This window comes from Calidris pugnax, unplaced genomic scaffold (genome assembly GCF_001431845.1).
Source record: "Calidris pugnax isolate Ruff unplaced genomic scaffold, ASM143184v1 scaffold24, whole genome shotgun sequence".
In the NCBI taxonomy this organism is placed as follows: Eukaryota; Metazoa; Chordata; class Aves; order Charadriiformes; family Scolopacidae; genus Calidris; species Calidris pugnax.
Window position 1 is genome coordinate 21,838,714 of NW_015090922.1, and position 12,320 is coordinate 21,851,033.

Sequence of the window (12,320 nt, forward strand, 5' to 3'; positions counted from 1 at the left end):
CCGGGACCCAGGGTGGATGTGGCTAGGCGACCCAAAAGCAAGGATGTTCTTGATGCCAGGAGGGACAACCCAAACAGCATATTGCAAAGGCTGGGGAGGGGGATTTTTTACTACTGATAGGTAGTTTGAGTCTCTTTTTTCCTTTATGAAACTTTTATTTCTTTCTTTCCTAGGAAATATCATCAATCTTACAGGAACTGAAACGAGTTGAGAAACAGCTGCAAGGTAAAAATCTTTTTTCATTTTTCTGTTTCATTGTTGCTTGCTTTAAATTTTTTAAATATATATCTACATATATATATCATGAAACAAAGTTATCACATTTACTTAAATATATTCATGGTGTCAGTTACATACATTAATATCATATAATTGTTGGCACATTTGGTAAAGAAGCATCACAAAATTATTTTAAAACAAAAGAGTGAGGATATCTGTTTATATAGGGGAGAAAAAGCTCAACTAAAAATGAAATGGTTCAGAGAATCCCAAAGGAATTATTTGTGAAACATTCTTAATAGAAATATTTTTTGTGGATAAATATTGAAGAGTAGGTGATAGAGAATCCTAAGATTGGGCTTTATAAAATATTCTTTGCACGTCAGTAATACCCTCATGTGTAGCACAATTCATTGTAAGGAATGCACTGGGATCATAATACGAAGGAAATCTAAAAAAAAAAAACTTCAATAATTATCTGATACAATAAAATGAAAATTTAGAATTAGCTCTTGACATCTTCCCTGCACACTGTTGAATCCACTTATTGTAATTGTGGAGCCCAAAGACTAAAAAATAGAAAAGTTACTTGGCTTTGCGCGTGCAACAATTTATGTATGTATAAAATTGAAAGAAGTATGGTGTGCTTATAAAATCTGATATTTTGACACACATATTTATCAAAATCAACTTAAAAACTGAGTGTCTTTTAAAAAGAAGTTGCAGTCTTATTTGTTTATAATTAATTTATTGTTTAGTTTGAAGTGGTCAAATGCATTAGTGGTCCATGCTTATTATATGTAGTGTTTACTGCATTTGATGTACATTTCCTATATTTGTAATTTTTAGTATTGAGATTTAATCCTACAATAAAACATGTTTTAAAAAGAGTACTTCAGAAGGAATCATTAGCCAACTTCAGAGACAAATTAGTATTTCTTTCATGTTCAGCAATAATTAAAAAATGTTAATTTATGGCAAATTATATTGTGTTTAGAGAATATAACAAAGAAATAAGGCCCAGAGAAAGAGGCTAAATCATTTCTTTGTGCATGCAGTGGTGTTCAAATAGATGTTAGTACAGTTTTGGAAATAAAAAAGAGAAAGGTTCTGATAAATTTGACAAATGTGTTAATACTACAGTAAAATGAAGTTGTACGAGATGCTTCAGTTTTCCCTCATTGTGTGGAGAGAGACACACAGAATAAGTCCATTGTTTATGCATTAAAAAGGATAAATGATTCCTCTTTAATAGAAATTTCATTCAATCATGGAATTAGCAGGTATGGATATTTGGGGTGGAGTAGGGTGGAATGAAGCATAGTATAGTGGTAATATTAGAGATAAAGCCCCCTAAAAATCCCATATTTCAGTTCCGATAAGCCTAATCATAGATGGTTTGTCATCTCTCTTTCCTGTCCACGCATCAAGCAGTGCTTAGTTTGTGCAGCTTCATTTCATCTAAATCTTTAACGTATGTAAGTGCATTTAAATGTATGTATCAGCTACAGATATGTTGGATACATAAAGGCTCACGTCTGTCATCATAAAAATAAAAGTGTTTGAACAGGATTTCTGTATCGTATTTTTTATGGTTTCTTCCTTGTCCCTTTAATCTTTTCTTCATTGCTTAGCAATTAATGCTATGATTGACCCTGATGGTACCCTGGATGCTCTGAGCAACTTGGGATTCGTCAGCCCCATCTTACCAGCTCAGCCGAAGCCGAAGGCCAGTCCTGTTTCCCAAAGTACCCGCCCTCAAGTGCAGCCAAACTGCCAGCCTGAAGCTCGGGCTCCTCGACCCACCGCTGCCCCTGTTGCACCTGAATTTGAGAATGCTGAATCCGAGTCGGACTTCAGCATACATTTCAATAGGTTTAACCCAGATGGGGAAGAGGAGGATGCCACACTGCGCGAGTGACATCTCAGTGTTGATACAAAAACCTTTCGTGTGGAATGTTTAGGAATAAAGGAAAAAATATAATAGTGGTTTTATAATTTTTAAAATAAAAGGCTTGGTCAAACAGCAGTTGTTTTATTAAACCAGTTTTCTTTAACTGTGATGCTTGATTGTCACACAAATCCTTTTCAAATCATAAAGATATGCATAGATACAAGTGTAGGAAAGCAGATTGTGGCAGGTTTGCCCTTTGTGGTTGTGTGCTTTGCAAAAGAATTATTATATCAGCAGTTTCCCCTTAATAGATTTATTTCTTTTGAAAAGCCATGAAAGCAGTCTAATATTTAATGTTACTGAAACCCCAAATCTCTTTGCCAAGCTGCTCTGATGAATGGAATTCCTCCACTAAAGTTTGTACAGAACTGTTGAACAGTTACATTTGATTCTGAATTAGATGATTTATATATGAAACATTATCTTTGACTACAATGACACATTACTGCAAAAGGTAAGACAGATTTCAGGAAGTATTCATTTTTGTGTACTGAAAATCTCAAACAGCTCTGTGATTTATATAACCTTGTTGCTGCGTAAATTGTCTTGGGGTTTACAAAGTTCACATATTATGTTTGCACTAAGATTTGCTGGGAGTGGTAGGTGAACATATCGATATTATTAAACAGCAAGCAGTGTTTTGGTGTACACAGAAAACGGATAATACTGTACATGTATTATCATTGCAGTGTTTTAATCCACTTTCCGAAAGGACTATTTGGCACTTTTTGATCTTCTTCAAACATCTATTTGATGTTAATGAAAGTAGAAGTATTTCATATCTCATTTCTGTCCAAATGTTTGTTGAAACTAGGAAACAAATTTAAACATACAGCAATGTGGACATTTTAAAGCATATTGAGGCAAATGAGCTCTCGCCAATTCAAAAGCAACATAAGCTTATGGAAGAAATTACTGTTCCTTGGAATGATCACGAGATGTAAAGTTTTCTTTAGGGGACTTGGAAATAGAGTTGTCATAATTTGCTTGATCGATAGATGCGCTCCCAAGCAAATGATTTTATTTGCTTCTGTATGTTTTCCTGTAGTCTTGCTAGTAAAGCTGTCTCTGTCTTACATATTTAAAAGAATTCTGGAAGACGACTGCTAACATAGACATTTTGCTTATACCACTGAAAAGCAAGTCTATTTAAAGTTTCCTATATAAGCCTATTTTCCTTATAAGTTGTCCCAGTAACTTAACATTCGGAAATAATAATAAAAATAAAAGTAAATTACTTTGTATTTCCAGAACACTGTAATTTGGAGGAATGTTATTTCTGTTAAATGTAACTAATAGACTGGAATTTTCCTATGTTTGCATCTGTCTCTATATATTAAGGTTGAAGATACAGTTTTGCAGCTTTTATGAAATGGTCTTTAATATTTCAGCAATAATCCTATATGACATTTGTTTAAAAAAAACTACTTTCTGTACACTTTTAAATTGTACAGGCTTTCAGAAGTCAGTAAAAGTTGGACCAGTTAATAAAAATGCAAAAACTTTTTTTGTAGAGATGTAAAAACAAAACCACTAATCTGTTGTATAATGGATTTCATATTTTCTTTAAAAAAATTAAAAACAGCCTTCATGTATGACTCAATATGCTCTACTCCAGCTAACTGTGGAAGCCTGAACTACACTAGTTTACAGAGGCTCGAAGAAAAGTTTTAGAAGGTGCAGAAGGGCAAAAATAAATCGAAACTAGAGCTAGGTGTTGAAAACCAAGTGTACCAAACCATCACCATAATTCCTTCTTTTGTTTAATGCTTGGGAACATGATTTTTCTGCAGACTCGAGTGGAAAGTAGGAAAGGGCTAGGAAGGACTAAAGGTGCAGGCTCTTCATGCGAGATTCTGTTTGTGTTCTTTCAGGCATTTATACTTTTACGTTCTGTAATAAGCATTTTGCATTACTATGTTCTTATTTTGTATGAACATGTTCTCCTTATTTATTTTTGTTACATTTATTATGTATGTTATTTTGTTATATGCATTTACAACTCCATTTTTAAATAAAGTGTTTCTGGAACTTTACAAATGTGTGAATTAGTATTTGAGAGCTGGGAAGTTCACAGTCTTCTTACCTTTACTGAAATAGGCAATGACATTTTTTCATAAACAGCTTTTCTCCAGAAAAAAAGTTATATTATTGTCACTGCTGCATCATTTATTCTATACTGACAGTATTGGCTTATTTTCCCATACTCAGGTTCATTTTCAGACTTGAATTGATTTTTGTGTGCAAAGCTAGAGGAAAAAATAATCCAGTATGGCTGTCACCAGATAGTGACTGTGTTTCCCTTTGTAGAATCAAAGTAAATGAATTTTGATGCACCTGCCAGGTGCAACAATAGATGCTTTTCAGACTGCTTTCCTTCTGCTTCATATGTTGGAAAACTTTATTGAACATTCTGATTTGCCTCCAGACTGGTGACTTTTTCCTTCTGTCCCAGCTTCGGCTCTTTACATGATTTCCTGTAAGACGCTAAAATTCCTTTTCTGTAGCTACCTTCATGCAAGAACAAAACTGTGAGTTTAGTATAAAGCTCCAAGAATTCCTTCCCAGATTGTGGTTCAGTGTTGCTGAGCTTTGCTGTGACTTGGAAGCAGCTAGCTCTGATCTTGCTCTTCAGTGCAGCTATTTTTCCTTTGTATCCCCAGTCTGACAGCGTTGAGACTGCACTAATGGCACACAGGAACACTCAGTAGCACTTCGCTCAAGAAGGGCAGGAGATACTGCTGTTCAGAGATGCCAGTTTGCTATGGTCAAAGAAACGAGAAGGTTCAAAGGGCTTTCTAGATGCTCAGAACTTTTTCATATTCCCCAACTTAATCAGCTGTTGTTTCCTCACTTGTTGCCAGTGTCCCTTTTATCTTTGCAGAAGTGAGGGGAATGCACTTCTGGGTTAATATTCTCATGCACAGACCCCCATTTCTGTGAGCAATAGGGTAGCATTTTGTTATTTCTTCCCACGTAATATTTTCATCTGTCCACTGTACTTTGAGCCAAGGCTACACAGGGATGTTTTTCAGAAGTACGTAGGAAATCCAGCCAGATTGCATCAGTCCCCTGCTTCCTTTTGACATCAGGAAGTGGGGCTGACATGCCGGGACACAGAGAAAGCAGAGTTCAAGCCTTTTCTGATCAGTGCTGTTGGTTCCTCCCTTAGTTATGTGCACGGTTTTAATTATACACCCAAGAAATACTTTTAAGGACACATCTAGTTGCAGCATACAGAAATAAAGTTGAGAGTATAATTTATGTGCCTGACCTGGTAACTGGTAACAGCAAGATGGTGTTTCACTACCAAAAGCAATTAGTACTTCAGTCTCTGAAGAGAATACTGCTTCCTACAGAAAACTGAATTTCAGTCCATGCCCATTGGAAGGCCTTTGTAATTTTTACTGGAAATATTTCAAGCACAGGAAAGGTCTACAGTTACTACTTCTCATGCAGCCATGAAATGAAAGGGTGTGCAGGAATGCATGAAGCATTCAGTGAAATAGTGCGTACAGAAAAAGGAGGCCACTTGTTACATGCCAAGGAGATTTCACACCACCAAGTCTTTTGTATCTGAAGAGAATTACGAGGAAGACACAGCTGCTCACCATACAAGTTGTTTACCTTCATCTTGATGAATAATCAGATTCTTAAAAGCAGAAGAATGTCATCTTTGACTTCAAGTGGAGCACACCTGTAAATGCTGAGGTTACAGTCCTGGTACTATACTAAATACATCCGACAATACCAGTCTTGGCAATATTGGTTGCCTAATGCTAAAGAACAGCATTTCCAGCTGCACTAGCTCAGTAATCTTGTAAAAACAGTTTTTTATTTTTAACTTGGTAAGCCTTACCCAGTGATGGTCTAGCGAGTGAGAGCCAACAGAGGAGTGGCTTGGGAGCAAGGTGTTTTCTTTTCAGATAATTTTGTCGCTATTCTTATATTTCTGGAGGAAAAGATATCGTTAGCAAACAAATGGGATTATGCAGCCCTGGAAATACTTTAAAGCAGGATTAGATAACTGGAAGCCTGTCAAAGATCTTGATCTTTACCTGCTCCAACTGGATCAGAGTTCATAATGAAAAAACAAACCCAATGCTCACTTTGTTTTGCTACCAACTTCACAAGCTGTTGCTGTTTTGTGAGATTTTAACATTCTTACCTCACATCTGAGGAGAGCTCTTGAAATCACAAGGTATTAGAGAATGCCCTCTTTGGGGAGTCTGTATTAAAATAGGAGTTTGTAGTTATTTAATATCCTCATGGGAACATAGGGCAATTTTCAAGTTATACTTGCAAAAATTATTCAAGCAGTAGGGCCTCAGGGGTAGAGTGAGGGGAGAGAGATTTTTTCATTTCAGGGATAAACCCTACATTTTCACTTACCAGTTAATGTGTGTCCTTGCTAAGATCTGCTACTCTAGTCCATCAATTCTTTAGGGCTAGCATTTTAGACCTGTTTTAAAAATTAATACACATGTTTATAATTTATAAGTCTTTCTGCTCCTATGGAGTAGCTAAAAGCACTATCAGGACTCTAGAGGTTTTTCATATTATATTAAAAAATAACATTTTAGTAGTAGCATGACATATTTCAAGCAAACTGTGGTTTTCCTAAGCAGAAAAAGCTGAGTTACTAATAAGGATTTTAAAAAAATATGCAACATGAGCTTTCTAAGTTCTGTACGTCTATTCATGTACATATGGACCTATGTGAAGCTGGATGCAAAACAACAAGGATTATATATAGAATTCTAAAAAGTTAATGGGTAGCTTCACTTTTCATTCACAGCATCACCTCTAAGATGATGTTATTTACAAGTTAAGAAAAATTTATTAAGGAAGTAATACTGATGGGAATGTGAGTTGTGGTTTGAGTTGTCAGTGACTGATTTTGTTGAGAGATGAGAGAGATGATTGCAAATAATTCAGGAGATTTTAGAAGTATTAAGAAATGAAATGCCTTAATAAGGTTATTGGAGGAAATAACATAAATGGTATTTTTCAATGTAACAACTGATTAAAAAATGAGCAGGAAAAATGCTGTGTTCTCAGCAGACATTATTGGATAAGGAGAATCAATAAAATGCAAAAGGCTTAGCAAACTTTTGTGAAAACTGTAGAAAGAAATCTATAGACAGATAAACAGAAGCCAGTGGGGTTGGGGAGGGAATACCAAGTCCCAGACCAGAGTAGTGCGTGTTACTGAGTGGTGCAGCTAATTTGAGGCAATTTTAGTGCAAAGGAGAGCTGGGAAACGCAGATGGCACGTAAGAATTTGGCCACAAGAACAGTGCTTTCAGAGCTGGTCAGAAGCTGTGCAGGGATACACACTTCCTGCTGCGAGACGTACCCCAGGTGCAAGACAGACTGCAGCCTCCCTGCTCCTTGGCAGAGGATGGCAGCTGGAAATACTTAGGAGTTATTATGTGTGTTAGTAATCACATCATTTTTCACTCTGCAGAATAGACAGAGTTTCGCAAATAAACTGACTGAAACAATAGAGAGCTCTTTCCATACAGTGGAACAAAAAACCCCAAACAAATTCATGTTCTCCAGGGCAGTTAATTTTATGCTGTTTTCCTAAAATCATTTTTGCACCTCACAGATGAAATTTATTTAACTGACTAAAGATGCATTTGTATAATATTGTAATCTTAATACCTGCACACTTGGGAACTCAAGTGCTAGCAAAAATTTGCAGCACAACCGTGTTCATTCCTTGTTTCCAAATATGCAAGGCTATATGTAAACCAAGCTCCTTATGTCATTGTTGCTGTCAGTACAACGAATGGCTGATAAAATGGTCATTTACAAAAATCAGCTTTTTTTAATGCAGCTTATGCAATGTTCTTAACACTTTAGAAGTTGCTTTCTTCCTGTTGCAAGTCTGAGGTAAAAATGTTGCTATAGTGATTTCTTGAGTTGATTTTCTAAACGCACAACCTCCCCAAAGATAGCTCCTCCTCTCCAATACCTTTGCACATTTAAAAATGCTGGGGTTTATTGAAAATCACATCTGCGGCACCCTGAAGTTATTACTCTGTGGACAACAGAAGTTAAAATACAAGTCTGAAAACACAGCTTAGTGGCTTATCTCTGTGTTGCCATTCGCAGCAGGCATTCTGGACTTAGGAGGGGTGCTATGGTTCAGTCTATGTGAGCAGGGTTTGCTCTTTGGTGTAAGCAGCATTTGCCACTTGGAGTTTTTGAGAACATGTTTTTAGGTTTCCAAGCAGCTTGAGTAACTAAATTTCTAACTTTGTCCAATTTAAGTATTTTTCAAAGTTCAAAGTTACATTATCATAGAAAGCTGTAATTTCCTTTTTAATGATTAAGTGATTTTATTTGGAAAATATGTGGATTTTCTGTAACTGGGAGAAAAATGTTCAATAAAACCATGCATTTGTCGCCTAATGCTCCAGCACTCAATTACAAGTCAAGCAGAGCTGGCCTCCATGTAATCAATTGAAAGGTTCATGTAACTGTTAATGTTCATGCACTCGCTTAACTGAGTGCAAAACTAGATCACTACATTTTGGTTTTTGCTTATATGCAGTTTTGTAGAATTCAAAAAAGCTGCCCGCCCAGCACAGGCATTTTAAAAAGCATTTAAAATTAGTTGATTATAAGCTTTAACCTGATGTTGCAAAAGCGATGATATTAAAATTAGTAGGAAGAAATTATCCTGGCTGACATCAATGGTTTCTTTTAATTGATATTTAAATTCCTCCAGATGAAGAAGCATGCTGGAACTTGTCTTGCTGCTTAAAATGCAGTAAGCCAAAAAATGGAAAGCACAGGATAGTAGAAAAAAATCTATAGCGTATGATGAAAAAGCATATCTGAAGGAAATTTCTAATTAATTATTTTCTCCAGGGAGACACAGTGAAAAGCCTGAAGCTAAATGAGCTTTGGAGAATCACTGCAGATCAATGAACCAGTCTTGCCGCTTTCTGGAGCCTCCCAGACTGCAGCTCAGAGGACTGGCCTGGATAATTTTACAAACATCAGTATTGCTTGTAGGCTTGCACTGCACTGTTGAAGCCAAAGAAACAGTTACAAGATTTTACCCTCCAGTGGCACTTTCCTTCTGAAAACTTTCAAGCACTTCACAAACATTTTGAAATTTCTATGAGGATATAGCTTCATCCTGGTCTTACAGATGGGAAAATAGACTAAGAAACTCTTATTGTATTTGCTGTCTAGAAAGTGCTGAGGCAAGGCTCTCCCACTGCTGAAATCTCAGTAAGTGACAACATATGGCCTGATGGTAGTAATAATGCACCATTTGATCTGACAGTGCTCATTTTTTAATATCAAAGTCATCCCTGACTCTCAAGTGGATTTGACAGAGCTGATGACCTGTGTCCTTACAGCCAGATCAATTTTGCTTCCTTCTCTTTCCCAAGTTTGGGTTTCTAACAGTGTTCCTTGCTGGTGTATTCGGAGCTGCTGAGAGGCAGGTATCTCTCCCAGCGAGCTGTGTTAACCAGCTGGTTTTGGTAGCCTCCTCAGAACATGAGCCTAACTTGGTGTTTTGGAATACTTTTTTCTTTCTGTTAAACATGGAGTCTTCAGGCATAATCCTTATTGCTGTGCATATCTCAAAATTTTCCCAGGTCTCCTGTGAAAAGTTATTTTTCAGGTTTAGCCTTATTTCTGTCTGCTAGACAACGCTGAATGCAGTGATGTGTATCAGTTTTATTTGAATTAATATAGTCTGCCTGTGCTTTACGTGCTCTAATTCTTAATGCAAATTATCCTGATTTATGTGCATATATTTAAAAGTGTCCATTTTTTTTTTATCTTAAGATTTAAAGGGCTAGCAGAGATCGTATCATTACAAGTTTTCAGCCACTGATACTTGGGGCTTTAGATTTGCTGCCAGTTTTGCAGCATTGCAGGTGCACTGATGAAGCCATTTATTTTAGTTTTCTAATGTAAGGATTCCATTTCTAAATGTATGCAGAAGCCCAGAGTGAAAGGGATCTAAGCAACTGTATTTTGTTCCATTGTCCAAAAATTATTGAGAATATATGAAAGATTATATTTTGTACCTCCACGTAGTCACAACGCAGTTTCCCCATAGGACAGAACACAGCTGTAGACCCCAGATGTTTCTGGAGTGTTTGTAGATGTGTACAGCCTCAGATACTGGTTGTGTGTGTGTTGTTCATGTATGTTAAATGTCCACAGGATCATGATACCCAAAAAATAATTTTGGTATTTAGAGTACATACGGTTCAAAAAAGACCTAAAGCCATTCACCTGCCTGTCTACTTTTCAGGAAAAGAGAAAAATATGGTGATATACCTTTGTATAACTAATGAATACATTATTGCATCCAGAAGAAAAAAAAAATCTGAAGCATTTAAAATTTTCTAGTTAAACTGCCATTTTACCAAGAATTCAAATGTTAAAGTTGTTATCTTGAGAAAGGCCACATGGCCCATTAAATCTGCCTTCCTTTGAAAAAATGATCAGATTTCCTTTCTTCTTTATCATGGATAACCCTGAATTATACAAAGTTAATGACAAAATAGAAGGACAGAGTTAAGTGGATAATCCCACGTTCTGTACGAGTGTTTTTTGGCATTGCTGTCAAAAGAGAAACCAGAGGCAGGAGAGACAGTGATCATTTTCAGACAGTCAGGTTCTCCCTGGCCTCTCCTGGCTCTCTGGCTCTCCTGTTTCTCTCATGTAAGGCAATTTCACCAAGGAATATACTAGATTTGTCTCACTGATTTTTTCTCCAATAGGAACCAGTGCGCTAAAGTCCAAGGAGTGCATAATAAAGACAAAGCAGTGCTGCTCTTCATAGCAGCAGAGCTTCTAAGGGAAGAAATTGTGACCTGGTACTCCTGCTGAACCAAGCTACAACAAAGAATGCATGGTCTCACCGGAATCAAAGCTTTTCAAATGTATTGCCATCAGGACCACAAATTCCTCAAGTAAATAAAATGGGGCCGGGGCAGGGGGAGGGGGGGAGGTGGAGCACAGAGAGGCAGGGGCAAAGGCGAGGGGAGGCTTCCCAGAAAACAGTTTTTTAAAGGATTTAAGTTTCCCAGAACAAACTGAGGAAAACAAAGTTTGATTGGTCCAACCTCTATCATATTTTCAGGTAAACCCACAAAGCCACGTAAACCTTTCCCGGTCTAGATTTCAACGACTAATAGGTCATGCTGCAAAGACATTCAAAGTGTTGGAGATTTCTGTGGAAGTTGATTGCCTGGATAGAAAATCCGGTTACCCAGAGGAGGCTCTCTCCTCACCCAGGAGGACTCGGGTACGAGGGCATGCTGCACTTTTCTAACTCATTAATTTTCTAACTCAGGAACGTCTAGGGCTGCAGGAGCTGGCAGTTGGCAGAGCAATTTCTGCAGTTCAACAGGCCTTGGGCATGGGGACAGTGGAGGCAGCCAGGCTGGCTGTGGGCTGTGTCACTGGTGGGGCAGGGGAAACCTTCCAGCCCTTCCAGCAGAAACAGAAGAAGAGGGAAATGCCAGCAAGGGCTCTGGAAAGCTAGACTTCCTCTATGTCTAATTTACAGGAGAAAAACAGGGTGCACATTTTTGAAGGCTTGAGTAAATGCTTACATCTCTTTCCTAGAATAAGTGAAAATTTTGGTAATGCAAAAATGAGAGCAGATGTTCAGTTAAACGATAGATCTGTGAAACAGTGGTTCTTACATGAGATTGCTTGAAGCAACTAAAAAAAATGCCTCAGGGGCTTTGTGAAATCCCTTGAACTCATTCAAAAAACATGAAAGAGGGGAGGAAAGGGCCATTGCTGCACTGAGATACCAGAACCAGTCAGCTGTTGTTGCTAAATCTGGAGTGTCAAAAAAATAAAAGGAATTTGAGAAGTGAACAGGATCCACAGAATCAAGAAAAGCAGGGCATTGGCTCAAACACAGTAGTTTTTTGCCCAGATGTGCAAATAATGGAGAAGCCAAGATGTTATTGCCTGCGGTCAAACAGGGAAAATGACAGAGAAGTCAAGTTACTAAAAATCAGAAAGCTGGACCCTGAACTTTGAGCAAGAAGTCTTATGAACAGAGTAGAGTGCTAACTGGTACAGTGCTAACAACCAGTTGGGATTTAATTATGGGAAGTAACTGGAGAAAAATTAATGGACA

General features: G+C 37.3%; 1 protein-coding gene across 8 annotated transcripts in view; it reads left to right on the forward strand.

The window, feature by feature from the left end:
* Positions 1 to 4,209, forward strand: part of CEP170 (centrosomal protein 170kDa) — a 77,858-nt gene extending 73,649 nt beyond the window's left edge. For all 8 annotated transcript variants that reach the window (XM_014950803.1, XM_014950806.1, XM_014950798.1 and 5 more), the window contains 2 exons: positions 174 to 225; positions 1,854 to 4,209. In XM_014950803.1, coding sequence (XP_014806289.1) covers positions 174 to 225; positions 1,854 to 2,140 — 339 coding nt within the window. In that variant the 3' untranslated portion in view covers positions 2,141 to 4,209. The remainder of the gene's footprint in view (positions 1 to 173; positions 226 to 1,853) is intronic.
* The last annotated feature ends 8,111 nt before the right edge of the window (positions 4,210 to 12,320 follow it).